We start from the raw sequence: 24468 nt of genomic DNA, 5'->3' as shown, positions 1-24468 counted from the left end.
CGAGCGGATACAGTTGACTCCGTTGGATATATTTTGACTCTCATTGGTAATAATTAAAACAAAAGATATCGGAACAATTACAAGATTTCACTTCAATTCAGCGTCACCTGAAGTTGTTCCGAAAAGTCTTCTACAAGATTAGTGTATCGCCCTAATTTGTGGTCATGTGTGGACGTGAATATGGATAGAGTAGTTTTTTAACTGATTTAATATATTAACTTTATTTCCTTGTTCATCTTTATATTCAACAGCACTTCTTGGAGTCGCTGCACATCTTTTTCTAGCGCGAACACGTTGCATATTTTGACTTTAGAGTCTTCAGCGTCTCCATCAACAGAGGCTCAAAAAAGGCTCAAAAAAGGCTTTCAGCGCTAACACGGCACTTCAGACTTATTGTGAATTATTGAGGCGAAGATTGGATGATTTGCCCTGAGTGCTGCCTTGCAGGCGAGGGAGGGTCTTCATCAGGTACTTGATTGTCTAATTCTTTGGAAGCGCGCTGTCCGACCCTCGCAGGTTTACCTCGCCGCACCGACAGGAAGCACCAAACTGAAAAGGTCACTTCCTCAACCTTGTTATTCCCTCCAGCCTCGTGGTCACAAGTGTTCGAATCAATACTGTGTGTTCGACGTCAGACGTGTAACTCCAAGACTTGAATTTCCAAGTTAGTTTTTTTTTAAACTACTGGTGCTAACTAGAGGTGTCAACACATGTTAGTTGTTACACGGACATCAAGTCATAAACGTTTAGAAAAATCAACAACGGAGTACACGTTAATTTCTCACTATTTAGATGCATACAAGGAGACGGTGTTGACCAATTAGGTGTGTGCGTTTTGGTCATGTGACGTGTGAACGTTTGGAGACATTGACGACGACGATTTACAAGATTTTATGAACAATTGTGAAAAGATATGATGAGTACAATGATTTTCTTTAAAATCAAGTGTTTATGGTACAGGGTTGATTGCTGGGTACTACTACGAGAATCGCAGAGTAATACTACAGTGACTCGACTATACTGACTGACAGAGTAATACTACGAGAATCGCAGAGTAATACAACAGTGACTCGACTACAGTGACTCAGAGTAATAATACGAGACTCGCAGAGTAATACTACGAGAATCGCAGGGTAATGCTACAAGAATCACAGAGTAATACTACAGTGAGTCACAGAGTAATACTACAAGAATAGCAGAATAATATTATTGTGACTGGCAGAGTAATACTACGAGAATTGCAGAGTGATACTACAGTGACCCGCAGAGTTATAATACCAGAATCACAGAATAATACTACAGATACTCGCAGACATATACTACGAGAAACGCAGAGTAATACTACCGTGACTTACGAAGTAAAATTAAGGTGACTCACAGAGTGTAATACTACACATATAATTAGTTTGTGGTTGGTGAGTAATCAGAAAAATAGAATAAATGAAGTTCTGTGATTTTTCTGTTACGTTGACTATAATTTACTACATATTTGAAGTGGCTCTATAAGAATAAATACTGTTATCAACTGCTGAAGGGGTAAAGGTCGGAGGTATTTGAACTGGGACAGATTCCTTTAGTGGTTGTGAAGCACAACTGCACTAGAAAAATACACAACAGTAGAAAAAGTGGTAAATGTTTTCAACAAGAGTGTTTTAAATAGTTGTTCAAGTTGTTCAAACCACTTCATAGGTTTCTTCTCTTCCTCAGCGTGTCCGTCAGGATTCTTCAAGCCCACTCAGGGGGACGAGGCCTGCCTGCAGTGTCCCATCAACAGCCGGACCACCAGCGAGGGCGCCATCAACTGCGTCTGTCGCAACGGATACTATCGCACCGACTCGGACCCTCTGCAGATGCCGTGCACCAGTAAGTGGCGCTCCTTCCATCCCGAGCATCGGGCGACAACACGCCGGGAGCGCCTCTGGTTCGAAGGATGGCGAACAAAAACTCCGCCGCCTTGTCTGGGGCGTCACTCGGGGGTCGAACCCTGAGCGGGACCACAGGTTACTGGGCCGGAGACGCCAAGCTTTGTGAATGATTTCCTGGGATAGACTCGCTCTCTTGTCAATGAAGCCGTTTGAATTAGAGAGAGAGAGGGAGGGAGAGAGGGAGGGAGGGAGAGAGAGAGAGAGAGAGAGAGAGAGAGAGAGAGAGGGAGAGAAAGAGAGAGAGAGGGAGGGAGGGAGAGAGAGAGAGATGGAGGGAGAGAGAGAGGGAGGGAGAGAGAGAGAGATGGAGGGAGAGAGGGAGGGAGGGAGAGAGAGAGAGATGGAGGGAGAGAGAGAGGGAGGGAGAGAGAGGGATGGAGAGAGGGAGAGGGAGAGAGAGGGAGGGAGGGAGAGAGAGAGAGAGATGGAGGGAGAGAGAGAGGGAGGGAGAGAGAGGGATGGAGAGAGGGAGAGAGAGAGAGAGAGGGAGAGAGAGAGAGGGAGAGAGAGGGATGGAGAGAGGGAGATAAGGAGAGAGAGAGGGAGAGGGAGGGAGGGAGAGAGAGAGGGTGAGGGAGAGACGGAGGGAGGGAGGGAGGGAGGGAGGGAGGGAGAGGGAGAGCGAGCGTCGGGTGAGGAAATAAGAGAAATGAACCAGAAGACGGAGAGAGGGAGCATCGGAGGGCGATGGAATCGGTGCGTGGAGTGTGGTCTATGAAAAACAAAATGGGGGCTGGAGTGAGAGACGAGGGGAGGGGGGGTGAAGAGAGGGGGGTGAAGAGAGGGGGGTAAGAGAGGGGGGTAAGAGAGGGGGGTCTTTCAACATGTTGGTGGTGTTTTCCTGTCGCCGCCTGTTGAAAGCAGCAGAAGAGGGAGAAGATGAGATGGTCTCCAACAAAGGAGATTTGCATAAGCCCGGCTCTGGGAGTCGAGCAGCTGTTGTGAATGAGAAGCGACGTCACGTCACTCGTATCAGACGCAGCAGGACCCGGGGCCTGATTAAAGCAAGTGAACGGGGCCCATCAGAACCACCCGCCAGCTAATGGAGGGGCGGGGGGGCGAGGGTATTAGACCCTCCGCCACAGGAAAGAGATGCCACGGAGGAGTTATGTTTCCACGTCTGAGCCGGACCCTCGCAAAGTTCTGGTAATTGCCGCCTATTAAAAGTACATTAAACGATCGATTCGGATCCGGGAGGAGGAGCGGCTTCAAGACCCCCCGAGGGGGTTTTCTCCCGTAATTGGAGGCGTCGCAGACGAACACTTTCATTGTTGATCTCGTCTCACTAAATATCTAGGACGACACACCCGGATCTTCCTCGACTCGGAGAGAAGACACTCCAGGACTGTAGCTCCGTGAGAATCGTGTCACAAACACACCGGAGAAGATTCTAAGACGTCAGGACCAGATTAGAAAAACAGACCTTTTTCAAAAGTGGAACTTCAAGATATCGTGATAAGATTTGAAATGGAATCTAGATTTTGATTCCAAGTCTACAGACTTTGATCTTTCAACCGTGACTTAACATTAAAGTCTTTTTTTTGTCGTGTCTCGAAAAAAAAACATAAAAACTTTTGCCCACTTTTTTCAAAGCATCAAATGCAACAACATTTTTGACTCTTTTCGCAGTTTGAACTAAATCTATAACTGGAAAAAAGTCCGATTGTGATTTTGTTGGAGATTTATCTTGATTTATCTCGATCATCTCTGCGTTTATCGTCAAACATTCGCCTCAAATTTCTGTAGAATAGTTGACGGTGAGAATCTCTGTTTCTTTTCTTATCTTAAACACTATCAATATCTCCAGAAATATAAAAAAGGAAAGAAAAAAAATCCGCTTGTTACCTCGTGGTTGAAAAATCATTCCGTTAAAGAAATTGATGAACAAATCCAAGGGTACGGAGAGTAAGAAAAATGTCGATAAAGAGATATTTTGAAACATGTTCTCCACAATAGTGTAGAGCGTTGTATCGATTTTTGTTTTTCAAAAATATTTATTTATTTTTTTACTTTTATGGTTTACGGTTTTATAATGTATATATAATAAAGAATAATTCATTTTAAAAGGATACATATTTTTATGTCGCAAATAAACATCCAGCCACTAGATGGCAGCAGTCATTATGTTCACCGCAGCTAAAGGAAGAAATAAATACTGTGAGATCCTGGCGATTACTGAGGACAAGAGGATACAGTGGACTTCGGCATCTTTTAAAAGCTGATGTTTGGACATATTTTGGTTTGAAAACTAATTATTTTATGTGGCCAAAAGAAACAATGACAATTCTGCAAGATCTTGGTGATGACTGAGGACAAGAGGATACAGTGACTCCAGCAGTAATAGCTGGTGTTTTGACATATGGTTTGAAAACAAATGGAAGCAGTTACGACTTTGTCAAGAGTCATGTGGTCTGTAAATACTACAACACCAGAGTCAAGTACTGGACAATACTAAACATATATCCTTGTTACTACACTATCACAACACCAGAGTCAAGTACTGGACAATACTAAACATATATCCTTGTTACTACACTATCACAACACCAGAGTCAAGTACTGGACAATACTACACATATATACTTGTTACTACACTATCACAACACCAGAGTCAAGTACTGGACAATACTACACATATATACTTGTTACTACACTATCACAACACCAGAGTCAAGTACTGGACAATACTACACATATATACTTGTTACTACACTATCACAACACCAGAGTCAAGTACTGGACAATACTACACATATATACTTGTTACTACACTATCACAACACCAGAGTCAAGTACTGGACAATACTACAAATATATCCTTGTTACTACAGTATCACAACACCAGAGTCAAGTACTGGACAATACTACAAATATATCCTTGTTACTACACTATCACTATTTATTGCAATAGATCGTATTGTTGCCCCTGTATCGTAACATGTATCGTATAAACTGATTCTTGCCAACACACTGTAAAGAAGTGTTGAATCTACTTTAATATAAAAAGAAATGGTTTGATGAAATTAAATTCTTTTACATTTAATCAGGAGCTCAAATCAAAACCCAACGAAAAAAGCAGTTGAGTGTAAAGTTTAATCAAAACTGTGTGCCCATGATTCACCGACACACAACGACTATACACGCGTGAAAATAATACGAGTTTTAAAATCCAATTGAAGACTTTAGTTCCGTACAGGGTTGAGGGGAAAATACTTTCACCTCAAATGGTTTTGGCCCTTCTTAGCGTTCATTTGACGATCACATGTGGAAAACCTTTGCTCCGCCACTTACGTTATTATGTCAATTGCTAGAAAAGACTCGTCTTTCCGAACGTATTGTTAAAACACCTTGAAAGGAAGTAACAGAAAATGACTTTACAAAAACACATTGAAGCGACGACTGGTTTCTCCATCGAGCTGGCGCTGGTTTTATCGTGAAGAGTTCGAAGGAATGACCGTCGATTCCCAGATTAATGGACGCCACCGCATACGGAGAACCAGACCAGATCTTGAACTTTTATGTCGGGCACTAAAGTCCAAGCACCCATTCTAAACTTCCCGGAGATTTTGGTTGAGAGTCATTTAAAGGAGGAAGTGGAAACCTAAAAATACATTACAGAGTTATAAAGTGCAAGATACAAATGGCTGCAATGAAATGTGTCACCGTCGGTGTTAAATACACAATTTTCACCATGTAACCGATTTCTGGGAACGTGTTTTTATTACATTATTGATATTTCAAGTCAAATAACAATTTATAAAACAACAATTTAAATTTGTTATTAAGAATAAAACCTTGACAATTTTGTTTTAAGGAATACTAACTTTAACCTTTTTTTTTAAATAATGCAAAATGACACGACAAAAGTTTACTTTTTATTATTATTATTATTTTCTTTGCAATTATCTTATTTACACACTGTTCACTAGTGTATGTTAGTATATGTTTTTTACATTAAGATCTCCGCTGTCACATGTTTTAAGTTGTACATTCTTAAAATCATGTTTCTTTACTCTTACAAAATCAAAAGTACAACTTTTTAAAACTCCAGTTGCACAGGAACCATTTTTGAGTCAGAAAATTTGAACACTTTTAACCTGAAAACAAATTCAAACTATTTTTTAACTGATAAATGATCCGTTTCTTAATGTCTATAAACGTGTTTAACTTGATTTTATTGGTTAAAAAAGTGACCTTTCTGTGTAGAGTTCGTATGTTTTTCCCCCGTGTTGCTTGGGTTTACTCCGGGCACTCCGGTTTCCTCCCACAGTCCAAAAACATACAGAGGTTGATTGCGTTCTTGGGGAATTTATGAGGTGTGTGTGTGAATCGTTGTTCGTCTTTGTGTGTCCTGTGACAGACTGGCGTCCTGTCCAGGGTGTCCCCCGCCTCTCGCCCAAAAACTGGGATAGACTCCCGCGACCCTCATAAGGGAGTAAGCGACACAGAAAACTAATGAATTAGTTAAAAAAAGGGTCTAATTAAGGGGGACAAATTAAGGGATTGATTAGTGAGTATATTGGGTTGAGCAACTGAGGACTTGACTTTCATTTTACATTTTCTATCTTCGTGTTGATGCATGAATTGCGTCGACATTAAAGTTACGTAACAAACGGTGTCGTTAAACGCCCTCCTACGTTTCTCCTCCCAGCAGATGGCGCCGAGAGTGTTACACTTTAGTCCAACTGTCCAACTGTGCGTTGAACCGGACCGCCTTGTCTTTTCAGCCGTCCCGTCGGCGCCGCAGAGCGTGATCTCGAGCGTGAACGAGACCTCGGTGATGCTGGAGTGGATGTCTCCGCGGGACTCGGGGGGGCGCGAGGACGTGGTCTTCAACATCATCTGCAAGAGCTGCGGCGGCGGCCGCGGGGGCTGCACCCGCTGCGGCGACAACGTCCAGTTCCTGCCCCGCCAGCTGGGACTCACCGAGTCCCGGGTCTACATCAGCGACCTCCTGGCCCACACGCAGTACACCTTCGAGGTGCAGGCGGTCAACGGGGTGTCGGACCAGAGCCCCTACTCGCCCCAGTACTCGTCGGTCAACATCACCACCAACCAGGCCGGTAAGTGACGCCCGTTTCTTTTGAGACAAACTCACCGTATGGTCTTTTTCATTCTCACTTTTCTACCAACGATGATACCTTCTTATCACACCCTTGGTCTATGAGACCAACAATTATGTTATTATTAAGACAAATATACAGTGGTATGAAAAAGTTTGGCCACCCCTGTACATTTTCATGATTTTCCTTTATAAATCATTGGTTGTTTGGATAAAAAAATCCAGTTAAATATATCTTATAGGAGACAAACACAGGTATTAAAATCAATAAGATATAAGGGTGCCTACATTTATGCACATGCCTAATTTTGTTTAAATAATTCTTGCACACTTTCTGTAAATCATATAAACTTTATTTCACTTCTCAAATATCACTGTGTTTGTCTCCTATAAGATATATTTAACTGGAATATTTTATTCAAACAACTAATGATTTATAAAGGAAAATCATGAAAATGTACAGGGGTGGCCAAACTTTTCAATACCACTATAATTGTGTATAGTAAAGTTTATAACCACCTTTAAAACATAGAGAATGTAAAATAAACGATATTCTATTAGATGATATTCAAGCTGCAACTGTTGCAGTGCATTATGGGACTTGATTTACAGTCGAATATACCATGACGTCATCTTGAGTCGATGTAGCATTGAGGAGCTCCATCAGTGATAGGATGCTCCATCCCCGGTGTGTGAGGGAGAGGTACAGCAGGTCCTTCCTCCCTGCTGCCATCAGACTCCACAACAAGCCAGATAATATTTAACTGCACCTTTCTTGTTATTTTCGTAAATATGATTGTGTATATATAATATAGTGCAGATTTATTTTTTATTCTATTTAGATTTTTTTTTTCTTTTTATTATTTTATTTCTGGGTGTTTTATTTTTTTGGTATATTGCTGTTGTTAAACCGAATTTCCCCTCGCGGGACAAATAAAAAAAAAAGGATTCTGATTCTGTAGAGACTGGATGAGCCTCAGTCATTGGCCGATCTCCTCGCATAGATTATAAATAACTTAGAGAAGCTAACATTAGGCTTGATATAGATCGCATGTTTATTTAATTCGCACGAGTCACTCTAGGACCCAATCCTACAGTCATGATTTTTTGTGCTATTTTTGTTTGTATCCACCCTTCAGAGATGTGCCACGACTTGAAAGTACTCGTTTCATTTGTCGTTTCCATTTCGCTGCCCTCGAAAATATCGCAAAGCAGTTCAGTGAGTCTCTCACAAACAAACGGTTTCAACATCCTTCCATCCCACATCTGACGCCTTTTGTAGCTTCTCTCCACGTGAGTCCTTCCGACGCAACAATCCCTTCCACTGTCAGCGCTCGTAATCTGGGTCAGTCGCGTCTCCAATTATTTCAGGGGGAAAAAAAAGTACTGGGTTGACTCGCTGTTTAATTTCTCTAAATGAATAATTCAAGCTTCGTTCGCCACGACGGACAAAACGAAAGAAGCCGCTCGACTTAATCTGAGTTTGGGCTTTACATCCCGATGGCGACGCACGTAACGGCCTGTCGAGTCTCATCATCCTTCCGCCCTCGCCGGGTTCATTCTTCCACCGCCGCGCTTTTTTTTCTCCCAGCATTCCTGCCTGCGCTTTGATTAGCGAGGACATATTGGATTTGTTCAACAGCGCACTCTCACACTTTCATCACCGTTCACAGGAAGTTCCTAAACGCTCCACTTAAAACACAGCCATTGTCGCGGACCTCGGTGTTGACGGAAATGTGTTTGCGTAAAAAAAAAGCTCCACAAAGCACTCGGTTACAATGCTTGAAGCTCTAAGTCGGAGCAAAATGGACTCCTTTATTCAGACGGGCAACCTCTCTTTATTGTCTGTTGTGATTTGAGTCGCTGGTGTGGCGGGTTAATGAGGGCCTGTGAGTGCAGTTAAGCGTTGTAATGAGGCCCTTTCTCACCGGACCACAATAAGTCTGCCACCCCAACCCCTTGGCTTCTCCCGTCGAAGGGGTCCTGGCGGAAATTGGGGGGCTCTGCACGCTCTCCACTGAAGTGCCCGTCACTTCGGATTAGGGTCGCGGGGAGCTCCCGTCGCGGGGAGCTGTGAAAAGAACTCAACTTTGGCCCTGAACTCGCTCCACCCTGCTGCACGGTGCTGCCGTCGCCCCTGCAGACCAGACGCCCCCGAAGGACGCGGGGCGGTGGTGTCGTCGTGCCAGGCTACGGAGCCGGGGTCAAGGGGACCAGGAGCACCATAATTGCATCTGGGTTCGCGAGGCCTGGAGGTTACATAAACATGGTGTCACCCCTAATTACCCGAGCAATCATGCCTTGCCGTGTCCCATTTGAAATTGGAGCATGAGACGAAGATGCACACGGAATCGATCCTGGAATCAAAATAGAGAATGTTTTTATTTGTGCCTCTGAAGTCGTCTGGCCTCACAGTTGATGTACATTCTACATTTGTGAATAACCCAGCAGTTTTTTTAAAATCCATGGACAAAAGCTAATGTCATGACTATGGGTGTGAGGATGGCATCTCACATATACTGCAAGGAGTGCCCTGATGTCACCTCTGGCTTTCACCGAAAAGTGGTTATTGAAGCTCCGAGCCACAGCCTGCCTTACCGTACCCACCGTCTTACCTTTCCACAAGTCTCCCTCCATCAGGCGTCTCAGTTTAAAAAGAGGACACTAAACCAGGAAGGGGTTATTTGACCGGTCCGTCCCACGACAATCATCTTGTCTATGCCGTCACCTACCAAACAAAGTGATGAACCATACTGAAAGTCGTGGCGCCTTAAGTGACATTTTGGTTTTTCCAGCTCAAATCCAAACAGTTTTACTTCTTAAAATTTACAGGATACATTTTTCTCACTTCCTGCCAGAAGGATTAATTCTGCTCTGGGTAGATGTGGTTGCAAAGAGATCAGTAGAATACCAGCATATTTCTTGCAAATGGTTGTGCGACAGTGAATCTGGGAAGCGTCATAGATTCATCTTCACTTTACCGCTTTACCTTCATTCATAGACTGTCCGAAGCTTGAGAAAAAAAAATGGTTGACAACCTTAAGTAAGAAGTCTGTGCTGATAGACCCTTGGGTCGGTTAAAAAACTAACAATTAAATGCAGGTTAAAGTGAAGAACACCAATCAAAACAAGTGTATATTCCTCTGTTAGTACCACACGTATCACCATACAGGGTCAACAATATGATATAATAATATAATAATAAACTTGGATCTGATCGTGGTATGTGTTAGCAAGAATCTGACGATACGATACATATAACAATACAGTGTCCAATTGACATACTGTAGTAACAAGTATATATTTGTAGTATTGTCCAGTACTTGACTCTGGTGTTGTAGTATTTACAGACCACATGACTCTTGACGAAGTCGTTACTAATTTCATTTGTATTGAAACCAAAATACTGTATGTCATCACCAAGATCTTGAAGAATTTCAATTGTTTTCTTTGGCCACATGGAACATTATTTGTTCTGAAACCAAAATATGTGCAAACATCATCTTTAAAAGCTGCTGAAGTCCACTGTATCCTCTCGTCCTCAGTCATGACTGGGAGGTGCTATATGTAGCTCTTGTGAGTTTTAAATGAACAAAACAAGGGGGCTTCAGTCGGCGTGACCCACAGGACGCTCCCCTCCTCCCCTGAAGGTGTTTGGCTTCTCTAAGATAAAGGATGTGATTGCCTCGGAAAAGTGCAGCGCTTGATTATCCACTGTCATGACACACAAAGGAAGTTGTTGTGAAGAATAACTGCGCTCTAACAAGCCAGTGACTAATTCCCAGACCGCCGCTGCGCTCATTGTAAATCGCCCTCTCCAATCATTTCCTCGCTGTCGAGTCAAACACTGAGCTGCGATTTATTATTTTTCTGTCGGCAACATCTCTTACTTTTTTTTTTACATCTAATTAGTAAGAGAAGGAGTTGTGAATCTCACGCGGTGGAGAGAGAGCAGCACGGCAAGGTGTGAGGATGATATAACAGGATCTGACAAGTGAGGGAGTGTTTCGGGAAGACCGCTCTCTCACACTGCACTTGTTAGGAAGCACAAAAGGGTGAAGGTCACTTGTGGATTCTGCACAGGAACAATGCAGATTCAATAAGACGACACCCCCACTTAAGAGAGGAAGTGGTGCAAAAAGTATTGGAATTTAGGGGGAAACCAAGTGACCCTTCCGAAACAGGGGTACACATGTATGGGTACTAAAGACGCTTTAGAGTCAGGGCAGGAGTGGAGTGAAAGTATCTGGATGTTCTGTTCTATGTTAGTCTTTGTATCCTTTGTCTTTGTTGTTTTTCTTTGATCTATGTTCTTTGTCTTTCTCTTTAGACTTAGATTGTGTAATTGTGTTCTTTCTCTTTATTTCTCTTGTTCTTATTTTATTTCGATTTATTTTTGATTTCTTTATAAAAAATTGCTGTATGTATTGGCTATTGGAAAAAAACAATTTCCCGAAGGAGACCTCCTGAGGGATCAATAAAGTTTTACCTTACCTTACCTTACCTTAAATGTATAAATACTTGATTCAAAGAAAGAAACCTGGTGATGACATATATCCGTTTGAGATGAAGTAACATATTTTCCACACTATTAGGCGCACTGGATTATAAGGCGCATAGAATAAAAGATACAGTCAAACGTTTGACTGGGTTTGTGTTATGCATCCACTAGATAAAGCTGTGCTAAAGTGAATGTCAACAAAACAGTCAGATAAAGTCAAACTTTATTAAGCATTTTAGACAACTCCCATGGTAACGATTTTAAAATGATGTTTAAAAGGCTTAAAGCAGCAGCGCGCGAGACTGGTGTTGTGAGCAGACAAATGTTGAGCGAGCAGCAGTGAAGTTGAGCGCGTGTATGACAACTATAGCGCGCGTGTATGTCATGTTGAACACACGTGTATGACTGCTTGAGCGCGCAGCAGAGTGATTTTGAGTGTACAACAACCAATACACACTCGCTTAAACCAGTGGCAGTAATATCACTCCGTAGACGTCCGCCATGATGTTACGTGCGTCATAAATCCCACCCCGTGATGACACAATGACGAAGTCCCGCCTACGCCGTGTCGGCGCAGAGTCAAGTGTTTGTAAACAAGTCACCCACCAGGTAATGTTCATATATAAGGCCCTACGTATTATAAGGCACAAGTGCGGAAAATACGGTATGTGGCATTTAAATAGTTAATATCAGTCTCAACAGCGGCGTTACCTTTAGAAAACCATCAAAATCGACCGGTTTTATTCCAAACCCCCACTTCAGTCAGAGTCCATGTAAACAAACCACAGATCTCCAGTTTCTAATTGCCTGGTTTTCGCCACAATCATGATTTGTTGTGCGTTTAATTTTCTCACGCACTGCCGTGTCGTGCGACTTTTATTGCCTCGATGCGGGACCCAGGATGTTGAGATAATCTGCTCGGAAGAATATATGGATGTGAAAGTAAGAATCTGCCGTTCATCATGGAAGGGTAAATAGTCGCGACGCGTTGCTGTAAAATGTGACAGATTTAAGAGTCGCTCAAAGAGTGTGTGGAGATGTGAAGTGTGTGAAGTGTGTGAAGTACAGTAGTAGAGGTGAAGAGACGTGTACTTAAAAGGACATGAAAGGAATGGAAGCTTGAAGGAATGTCAAGTGTTTTTTTTTCTCTCTTTTGGCAAACTTTATTCTTAAAAGTGAACGGGTCACATGGTACCGGGTCGACCGAGGGATTCTTGTCGGTAGCAGGAAGGCAAAAGAAACGCATGTCTGGAAAGTTTAACTGTTCCCTCCATGTGTTGTGGATTTAGATGTGATGTGTTCAAGGCTCTGCTACTTTTTTCATTATGAATAAAAAACATGAAAAGATTGAATCAGTGAGATGAAAGTTCTGGAGTTTACCACCAAGTGTGTTCCATTAATCACTAAGGAAATCTCTATTACAGGGGCAAGAATCTGATAGTACAGTACGTATCACTATACAGGGTCAACGATATAATATACTGTAGTAACAAGGATATATGTGTAATGTTGTCGAGTACTTGACTCTGGTGTTGTAGTATTTACAGACCACATGACTCTTGACGAAGTCATAACTGCTTTCATTTGTTTTCAAACCAAAATATGTCCAAACATCATCTTTAAAAGCTGCTGGAGTCACTGTATCCTCTTGTCCTCAGTCATCACCAGGATACTGCAGAATTTGTATTGTTTCTTTTGGCCACATAGAATGTAATTTGTTTTGAAACCAAAATATTTCCAAACATTAGCTTTAAAAGCTGCTGGAGTCACTGTATCCTCTTGTCCTCAGTCATCGCTAGAATATTTTGGCGTTCATTCTTCCTTTAGCTGCGGAGGATGTAATGACAGCTGCCACCTAGCGGCCGGAAGTTAAATGAACAAACAATGAACAAACACGGTGGGGGAAAAAAATAAAATGAACAAACGCTTCGAAGAAAAGAAAAAACGTTGTGAATATTTACATGGTAATCATGAATTTAAAAAAAAACGTAACCATAAATAACTATGTAAAAAAATAAATGTTATTTGAAAGCAAAAAAAAGAAGAAAAGTTGCGATATATTTCCGTATCGATATTTTATTTCTGTATCAAAACCATATCGTCCACATTTTAACATATTTTCTGAAATGTTGGTGACAACTAACAAGTCGGAAACATTTCCAGGTTTTTTCAGTTACTCAAATCTAGTAAAAACTGCAACACAATGTGTTGAAATCAATTTAGTGCTTTTCTATAAACACAAAATTATTTATTTCCCCCTGAAGTCACATTTACTTCCACATTCCTCTGGTGCAATATCTGCGAGCGCCGAGGGCCAGTATCTGATGGAAGTTGTTTCAAATGTACTTCACGCCTCTCGTGCGACCGTGTCCGATTCTGAGTCAACCCAGAGAAAACATACAGTTTACATTATGACCACATATTGCACACATTTGTAAGTGCGTGTTTGATTTCGGGTCGGCACTTCCCAGCCCGTGTTTGTACTGTCAATAACGTTCAAAGCAGCATGGTTCCTGTTAGAGGGGCCCCTGAGGTGCTTTCTACTTCACTCTTTGTAATTCAAACTCCAGCGACACGAGTGCGTGTTCTCACCTGGCGTGACGGAAACTATTCTGAGCCTCATGTATACGTCTGGTTATAGTTCTGACGTTGACTTGATTCAAAAGTACTTTTATTATTTGTACGTAAAACAATTGATTCACCTTCAACGGGGAGAAATTCCAAACCAAAAAAATAGTTTTGCTTTTGATTTGAAAGTGAAAGTGGTTTCGAATAAAATACTTTGACAAGCATTTTCGTTAAGACTAATACTATGAGTATTGATTCAGTAAAAATCGTGTTGAAACAGTTTTTCTAAGGATGCTATATAGCATGCTAGCTAAGATTAGCACACCTATGCTAAGAAATGTATACAAAAAAGTATAAAAAGAATGTTTATGTAGGGAGTTTATATAACACACACACACATATATATAATTATATATTTATTTTCTTATTTTAAGGACTATAACGATTACTCGATGAGCAAAATAAGTATTTACTAAGTATGCCAAAATAATATTTTCTTTTACATTATTTTTAAATGTCCAGTTTTTTGGTCATGTGTAAGAATTTTAACATTTCATTGACATTAAACAAACAACAAAGCAAGAACATAAGAACAATCTCCACTTAACAAAATATATATAATAATATCAAAGTCCACTCTGACTGCAAAACAAGTGGAAAATAATAATAATAATATAAGAAAATGGTGCTCAACATTTGTAGAAATATATAACAGTCCTCTTTGTTAAATAAACAAATATAATAATAATAATTTAAGAATATTGCGCTCGATAAATGAAGTTTTTTAAACATTTTTGATACTTATTTACGATACAATACTTTTCCGGATCCTTTTGTCACGACAGAATCAAGTCGCAGGAACTGACATCAAGATGGGTTTCGTAGCGGATAGCTTGGTTGCTAATGCTACATAGAAACGCTACGATGCTCAGCGTACGTCGCCAAAAACATAAATAACAGTTCATCTCATTTTTGTGTGGATAGAATTTTTGTTCAATTCTATCAGATCTCACTCATAGAACAGAACCTAGTAAATATTTTCGTTAATTCATTCTTCATTATAATGTGAGGTAAACAAGAGTAAAACGTTGCTTCTATGAATATAAACTAATGTGTATTCACGTTGATTATAGAAACATTGTTCAATGAGTGTAAAAACACCAGGGGATCCGTTTCCACTGCTTCCAGTGGTGCAGTTAACAGTATGTAACGCATAGAAAAACAAATTTTTACTCAATAAAAACACAACATTATAATTAATTAAAGCAATTAAAACTACGGCTGCTGCGCCACCAACGCACCACAATCACCACCACCTCTCTGGATAAAAACAACATGAGCTCAGGGATTACAAACGCACAATAAAACCCAACATAAACTGGATTAGAACCTGAAACCCACGTGTCAAACTAATAATAATAAATAGATGATTTAAAAAAAAAGAAGTAAATGCTGGATATTTTCAAACGCTGAAGAGAATTCAACTCATGGGTTGTCAAAGTTGATTAAGTCATTTATCGACGTCTTGAATCATTCAACAGCCGTGTGCTATTCCAGCGGGTTCGTAGTACGATTCCTCTCTCAGGAAGTGACATCGCCTGCATGAGGATCTGGGTTAAAAGGCCCGCTGGCCCAGTGGGTCGGGTGAGAGCAGCCGAGTGACTCTGGAATTAATTGTTGTTCGCTGCATTAGTTGAGACGAGTGAATTATTGAGCAGACGCTGACGTCGCTGTTTATTCGCTTATTACGTTGATCCGATCGATCCATCGATCCATGGATTCCGGTCGAAGAAATCGACGTAAACATTAAATTTGTCGCACTTTAGATTCTGGTAGATCAATTAATATTTGGATGGATCTGACTTTCTACAGAAACAAACATTTTGTAATCAAAAACAAATATAGATTATTTTTCTTCAACAATTAAAATAATGGATTATTAATAAGTAATAGTTACGTACAGGTAAATGCACTTTTTCAGGTTTTTTTTTTCAGTTTTTTGGGGGAAAATCTAAAGAAAAATCTTTACCAGAAATCAAGAGCACAGACCTCAGCCAAGCAGCTCATCTAAAGTATATTGTATATAAGTATATATATTTTTTAAACCTCACATAACTTTTCTACATCTTTTATCTCTATAACTCTATTTTCTGTTTTAATAATGCAACATGCTGTTGATAGATATGATCAATAGGGGGCAGAAGCATTCTGGAAACTCGCCCGCACAACATGCACAACAAGAACAAGCGAGAAAGTGATCTTCAGCTACAACTATGTGCGCCGCAGTGGGCGACACATCCTTCAAAAGATGTTTGGATCCAGATATTAATCTAGAACTAAATCAATACATTCTTCACCAAAAGATAATTTCTTTAAAAATTCACCAAAAATCTGTTCATTGAGTTATTTAGATAATCAAAAGAAAGACAAATGGAGAAAAATCACATTGTTTCACTAACGGAGGAAGAAACACATCACTGATGTACTTTTACACTTCAGCCTGAGTGAGTCAGTGATGATCTGTAAAGATCTTTCTTAGACCAGGGTCACAAAGCGCTTAAACAATCACGAACAACCCGTACTTTAAAAGGTCCAGACAACATAAGAATGTCTTGAGATGTTTCTTGAAGGAGTCGGTAGATCATCAAACACAGAGATCGTTCCAAAGCTTAGGAGCAACAGTCTGAAGGTAGATCAACGAAACAACATATCAGAAACATTTGGGTTTAAGATCATTTACAGAATAAATGTCACATTTTTTAAACCGTCAGATGATTTTTTTTGTTTTGTTTTATCTTTCATCAATCCTGAATCCTAATCATAATCCCTAATCCTTAGGAATTGGAATCCAAATAAGGAATTGGAATAATTTATTTATGTCTCATATGAAACTTGAAGCTGAAGATAATAGAAAATGAATAACATTTGTCTTTTATTCAAGATTAAATGCAAAAAACTTTAAAACATTTTAACATTAGTGATGTCATTAGTTAGTTTAGCTTGTTCGAACCACAACAAGTAAGTAAGTAAGTAAGTAATATTTATTTATATATATAGCGCTTTTCCAGACCAGGGTCACAAAGCGCTTAAACAATCAAAACAATACTCAATAAAATACATACTTTAAAGATCAAGATAAAACTGAGAACAACACAGGAGTTCCAGAAAATCAAGGAAAAGCCTGAACAAATAGAAACGTCTTAAGATGTTTCTTAAAGGAGTCAGTAGATCCATCAAGCGCATGTGTGTGTGTGTGTGCGTGTGTGTGCGTGTGTGTGTGTGTTGTTCACGTCTGGACAATCCACCAAACGGGTCACCACCCACACCAGACAGAACAGGTCCGAGCTCCGCATGTTTACGGCGATTATTACAGAGTTCATTAATTCCTAACCTCCTTTCCCAGACTTGTGGTCCAGCCAATATACTGTTCATTACTTAACAAGTTCTGCTCCGAGAGCAAACCTTCAACCCAGTATCTGGATTCTTTCCATCACCGTCGCGTTAGTCCAGTCCAACGCCTCCTCGGAGCCTCCGATGTGTTCGTGCTCCGACACTTTTCACCTCCTGAACGATCATACGATCTCCCGGGGAAGTGTTTCTTTTCCATTCGTTAAGCTACCGTTGACACGTTTCACTTTGTGCGAGCCTCGGCCTCAGCTGTCTCCAGGGCGCGACGGCGCGAAGGTTATTTACGCAGCGATACACCTGCCTAACAAGTGCGGCTCGCGCCCACCTGGACCTGCTCAGAACCTTTTCATCACGATGAGTGAATCCTTCCTTGAACACATCTTTTATTATTAATACTTATTTAAAAAGGTGTCTCAAATAACACCTGTTGACCTGCGGGATTGGAAAGGTGTATCGTGAGAGAAGATTATATATTATTCCTGCAACATTCATACTTGGAGTTTTGAATAATTCAGGCCGAGGGAAGCTGCCATCAATAATGAAGAGCTTCTGCTCCTCTGACCTTTTTTATTGGTCTGCAAATTCGATCCGGGGCGAACACAGTTGTCATTGTCTGAGCGACTCATCCCCTCTTTTTTTTTTTTTTTGACACCGCGAGCCACTTCCTTTCTCGCCGCGACTCCGATTTCACTAATGCGGCTCTTGTTTTAATGTGGCCCCGGCTCACGTAATCGCGCCGCCTTCAGCAGCCGTGCTCGTGGAGGTTTTATCTGTAAATTGGGGTCAGGAACTTTATAAGCACAGATGATCTTTTTTAATCCTTGACTATTGTGTGCCACTCATTTGCCGCTTCTATCACTTGTACGTAAGCAGTTCTTAAGCTAAAGGTCAGATCCGTTGCACAACAGAAAACCTCATTTTTTTTTGGACACATATATATATATTCGAGCGTGTCGTGGTATCGACGAGGCTCAGCTGGTCTCCTGGAAAGATTCGAGAGTGAAAACTCTGCTGCAAGACTTTTAATACGAGTTCTGGAAAGTGAGAAAACATCCCCAAAATTAGCCAGAAGGTGCAGATGAGTCACCAGCATTTGTCACAGTGAACTTCACAGCTTCTGTGGAGAGATTTATATTTCAAGCCAAATTTATTTTTTGATCCACGAAAAAAACATCACACCTAGAAAAGTTTATTTTCTCTTGAATATATTATTGACCTGATACTTAGAGGTTGATTTACGGAGGGACACAAAATGTGTTAAAATGTGTGTCTTTAGTTTGGTTAGAACCATGAAAAATAAGTAGAGCAACGAGTACAACGTAACGTAGCCATTAGCACAGAAGTACAATCTCTATTTTGGATTACCTGCCTTCATACTAACCTACCTACCTATCTGCCTTCGTACCTACCTACCTACCTACCTGCCTTCGTACTTACCTACCTACCTGCCTTCGTACCTACCTACCTACCTGCCTTCGTACCTACCTACCTACCTGCCTTCGTACTTACCTACCTACCTGCCTTCATACTAACCTACCTACCTATCTGCCTTCGTACCTACCTACCTACCTACCTGCCTTCGTACTTACCTACCTACCTGCCTTCGTACCTACCTACCTACCTGCCTTCGTACTTACCTACCTACCTGCCTTCGTACTTACCCCCCTACCTGCCTTCGTACTTACCTACCTACCTGCCTTCGTACTTACCTACCTACCTGCCTTCGTACTTACCTACCTACCTGCCTTCGTACTTACCTACCTACCTGCCTTCGTACTTACCTACCTACCTGCCTTCGTACCTACCTACCTACCTACCTGCCTTCATACCTACCTACCTACCTACCTGCCTTCGTACTTACCTACCTACCTGCCTTCGTACTTACCTACCTACCTGCCTTCGTTCTTACCTACCTACCTGCCTTCGTACCTACCTACCTACCTACCTGCCTTCGTACCTACCTACCTACCTACCTGCCTTCGTACCTACCTACCTACCTACCTACCTACCTACCTGCCTTCGTACTTACCTACCTACCTGCCTTCGTACTTACCTACCTACCTGCCTTCGTACTTACCTACCTACCTGCCTTCGTACTTACCTACCTACCTGCCTTCGTACTTACCTACCTACCTGCCTTCGTACTTACCTACCTACCTGCCTTCGTACTTACCTACCTACCTGCCTTCGTACTTACCTACCTACCTGCCTTCGTACCTACTTACCTATCTACCTGCCTTCGTACCTACCTTTCTATCTGCATTCAGGTTACCTTCCTTTCTACTGCACCAACTGTACCCACCTACTTACCTTCCTACCTACCAACCTACCTACCATCCTACTGCACTTACCTTACTGCACCAACTGTACCTTCTTAACTACCTACCAACTGTTTGGTATAACATTTGGTCTAGACAGCCACGGTCTAGCCTGAGATCATTAAAAAAAAAATAACACATTATCATTATCATTTTTGTATATTTATTATTAAAATTATGTTCTAAAGTATTATTTGGTTAATTTATTCCAGGACCAACTGTGTAAGACCCAGTGCGAACACATTTTCATGAAAAAAACATGCCAAGCCTCTGCTCCGACACTTGCCGTCTTCAATATTTTAGAATATTGAAATGCCGTCTGTGGTTTGGAGGTTTTCTTTTTCTTTTTTTTCTTCTTCTTCTTCTTGGCAGTATTGCCAGTCTGGAAGTTGTTTGAACGTGGAAACGCAGCCTGTCGACCCAGAGTCAAGTTTCCTTAGACGTGCGAGTCGAATAGCTCATGTAGGTAGAGTGTGACATATTTATGTCGGACACGTTAACCACCAACATGTAATGAATCCAATTTGCCACCAGGTTCTCTGCTTGTTTTGTAGCTTTTCCAATTCCTTTTGTCTTGGTAAGAAGGAAAAATATATATATAATTACGTAGAACATCTATTATGAAGGGTAACGAGGAGAAAGAAAAATAGAATAATGTTAATCTTTGTATCCTTTGTCTTTGCTATTTGTCTTTTATCTATGTGCTTTATCTTTAGACTTAGATTTTGTAATCTTGTTCTTTCTCTTTATTTCTCTTTGTTCTTGTTCTTATTTTTATTTTTATCAATAATTGCTGTATTGCTGTGTCTAATTGGAAAAAAAACAATTTCCCGAATCTCCTGAGTAATCAATAAAGTTCTACCTAACCTAACCTAGAATATATTCATAGTATTGTTTTTAAATCAAGATAAAGTTGGTGCTTCTATAGTGGATCTTGAAGGAGAACTTCTAGATCAACTTACACAGTGTCTGAAAACACTCTGCGAGTTCGTCTGTTTTTGAATCGGCTTATTGTGCGTACACGAGTGTGTTACAGTCATCCATCTTACCCATGCAGATGGTTTAAAGCTTGATCAACCGAAATCTCACTTTTGTAGCTTTACTGCTCTGGAAACTCTTTATAGACGTAAAACCCACAATCCTTTGCAGCTGCGGAAACAGGGCAGGCTGCCAGTGGCGCTGAAAGTGCATGCAAATATGGGCTTTTCTCCTTTTAACAGCGCTGGACGCAGCGCCTATAAACGGACGGCGTTCCAGAGAGCCGAGCAGTGGCAGCCTGTCTGGTCGGCTGCCGGTTGGAGGGGGCAGCCGGTTCTGGACCTTTGGGGGAAAACCGATTTTTACAATGAAAAGGAAAAAGGGATTTTATGAGCTCTGACCTGTTCTACCCCATTTTCCCTAAATCATTGCAGAGCTCTGTGCAGCACAACGTCTAATCAAACCAGAGCCACATGGCTGTGGACACATGGAGCTGTGGGAACAGACTTCCTTCATGTGTTCCTGCGACCGTTGGAGATACTGTCGGTGCTGACGCTCGCTTAGATTCATTCCAGACTGGTTTATTGGACTGAAATTGTAGATGGAACTACTGTTGATGCTCTTAGGTTCTTTTTTTTTTATATTAACACACGTCCTGGGTCTGCCCCGTGGGTTCCTCCCTATGGGGCAGTAGGTCAGATGGTAGAGTGGTTGGCTTGTGGCCTAAGAAGTTGCTGGTTTAATCCCATCTACAGTTTCGATTCTTGTTTTGTACCATTTCTTATATGCGGATAAGATCATCTCTGAGCACTTGACCCTGAGCTGACTACTCCCATCAGGGTCTGAAGAGTCATGTGGGTAATTTAGAACCATTAACCATTTATTGGGAATTTCTCCCTCTGGGATGTCTCCGAGAAAGATTGTCTGACTCGCTTCAACTGGCATCCCTTATTTGCGAAGGCTGTACTCTGAGCCTCACCCTGTAGACCCAGGCACGCAGTTGAAAAAAATCATTAACAACATGAGAAGAAAAGTGTGGACTAGACGCACAATCACGCACGCATGACAACATGTGAGTAAGTCATATATTAATCTTGAGTATAACTTAAAACATGTTTTACTTTTGTATTGCATTTAAAAAAATAATAAGAATAAAAACAGAAATAGTAATAGCAATTGTTGTCTTTTATACATTTGCATTTTTAGTGTTATGTATAATGTTTTATTTAGTGATGTGTAGATGAAGCTTCATGAAACAGTGTCATGTTGTTCAGAGGTCAGTAGGTGGCGCCATCAGCTTAGAAAATTATGTTTCATTAAAACAGTTGTTCAAAACAAGGCAAAGACTGCCATCTAGTGGGCTCTGAAAATAATGACACTGTTTCATGAAGCTTCATCAGACCATCACTAGTTTTATTCATTATTATTATTATTTCCATCCTTCTCATTTTATTTATGATATTTTTCTTCATTATTTATTTGTGTGCTGTGTGTCCTAATATGTGTATTTACTTCTTATAAAAAACAATACAAATGTCCTCAATGTGGGAACATTAAAGGAATATCAATCAATCAAACGCTTTTATTCGCACAACAAATTATATTTCACACATTAAAAGCCAACATGAAGCCAAAGGACTTGAACCCACAAACTTTTTGTCGTCAGTCGGCTTGTTTTATTAATAGTTTTTTGGTAACACCTGATGAAAGTGGAGCCAAAACACGTTTTCAACTAATGTTGTTTAATAAAGTCGATACGACACACTTGTTTTAGTGCGTGAGAAAGTTGAACACATGTACCTTTTTGAACCTGTTGATTCAAGTTTATTTAACAGTTTTAGGAAAAGACCACGGACGTTATAAACAAGGCTACAGATGTTGGGCCCGGTCCACCCGACAGTTAATAGCCTGCCTGGCGTATTTTATTTCCTGGAAAGTGGGGAAGCCTTATACTGCCGGAGGTCTGGTGGCTGAGCCTTTTTTTTTTTTTAATGCATGGTGACCCATGACTGCGCCTTCCTGCTGCCAATCATCAGCAATAGTCTCACTTCACCAGCCTCGCTTAATTAAGATGCCTGTTCTCCAGCATTCCTGAGCGTGGAGCTGCAGCCGGCCCACCAGAGCAGTGACAGATAAGCGACATAAATTCATGTGAAAAGGATTGATGAAAGGCCGACTTTGCTCATGTGTTTTCAGAACTATGCTCCATTAAATCAGCCCCGGAAAAAAAAAAAAAAGAAAAAGAAAAGCGGGGGTAGGGAGACCCCGCTAACTCCATCTTTTATCAATTAGGAAGGTTGTTGGGCGTTTGGATATTACGGTTAAACATCTATTAGAGTTTGTGGAGCAAAACAGAACCTTTGTTGTGAGGCCAAGCAGCGAGCGTCACGCACCACCGGAGTCCAAAGCACGTTTTCTTTTGTTTCAGATGCTTGACTGGCAGCGGTAATGGCTGCCTCGGACCGCGTTCGTTCCACAAAAGCTGCAGTATCTTGTCACCATGAAGCAATTTGATAGTTCTCTAGTGGAACCTCCTCGACGCCCGTCGTGTTGTTGACTCGAGCGTCGGTTACAGAGAGAGAATGTTGTAGAAGAGAAGGAAGAACAACGAATGAACACGAGCAACAGCTACTCACGAGACTTGATGTTTCCTAAATGATGTGTGAAGCTGGAGACGACCTAAAGAATTAGAAAACAAACAAAAAAAAACCCATAATTAAAGTTTAAATATATTGTTGCATTATTTTAAACAGGACTAATTACGTTGACTCAATTCTGCTCTAGAAGAAAGACAAGCTATACAATTATTTGAAAATGGAAACAAATAAATGTGAGGATTATTAAAAATTAAGTATAATTATGATATATATTATATATATTTTATAGCTGTATTCTTACTTTCAATAGGTATTTTTCAATGTTATCCATATTTTGGTTTAAAAAAATTAAAAATTAATATGTAATTTAACATATAATTAAGCAATGAGTATCTTAATAAAAAGAAAATATACATATAGAAAAAACACAAAAAATACATAAATACAAATACAGCAAGTCCATCTCATATCATTCCTTTTACCATAAAAGTTTATATTTTATGCAATATTTAATCACGATAGATGCCACAGAATGGCTGCCCTTGGTTCTGTTTTAATATAACTTAGTTTGTGCTTATTTTATTTATCTTACCGTGTTCTTTTATTCCGTTCTGACACAATCTCATGTTGTGTTGATATCAACTCTCAAGAGGCATAAACACAGTCAAAGCTGCTGCATCAACCTGATCGTATCGACAATAGAACTTTATTCATCTTGACTTTTTCAAGCACCTCAGAAACATATTGTCGCTGAAGATTATGAAAAGTATATTGTTTTGTTTTTAAAGCGATTCTCCTTCAACTTTGTAACAAGCAAACCTTTTCCGAATCACATTAAATAAACGTATTTACTGCAGTGAATATGTTCCGTGCAGTGAAAAGTGTGTGAATGTGACATTGAACATGAAAGCAGCTAAAGTCAATACTATCTCAACAGCAGCTCCCAACTGTTTGCAGCGTCCTCCGCTGTGCTGTAGATTCATAGCAGCAGATTATTCCTTCCTCAACAGCAGATACAGTGCAGCCGTGGATCAATACTCAACGGCTCATGACAGTTTATGGCTTAAGCATAAAATCACGATCGAACATCTGCTGCACATAATCAAAATCC

General features: G+C 40.7%; 1 protein-coding gene across 4 annotated transcripts in view; it reads left to right on the top strand.

Moving 5' to 3' along the window:
- ephb2b (eph receptor B2b) overlaps positions 1 to 24468 on the top strand; it is a 174342-nt gene that overhangs the window by 112908 nt on the left and 36966 nt on the right. For all 4 annotated transcript variants that reach the window (XM_087800826.1, XM_087800823.1, XM_087800825.1 and 1 more), the window contains exons 4-5: positions 1708 to 1863; positions 6653 to 6988. In XM_087800826.1, the coding sequence (XP_087656952.1) occupies positions 1708 to 1863; positions 6653 to 6988 (492 nt within the window). The remainder of the gene's footprint in view (positions 1 to 1707; positions 1864 to 6652; positions 6989 to 24468) is intronic.

Source organism: Callionymus lyra, chromosome 10, assembly GCF_982586985.1.
Source record: "Callionymus lyra chromosome 10, fCalLyr1.hap1.1, whole genome shotgun sequence".
NCBI lineage: Eukaryota > Metazoa > Chordata > Actinopteri > Syngnathiformes > Callionymidae > Callionymus > Callionymus lyra.
The sequence above is the reverse complement of the archived record's forward strand: the minus strand, read 5'-3'. Positions and strand labels throughout refer to the sequence as shown.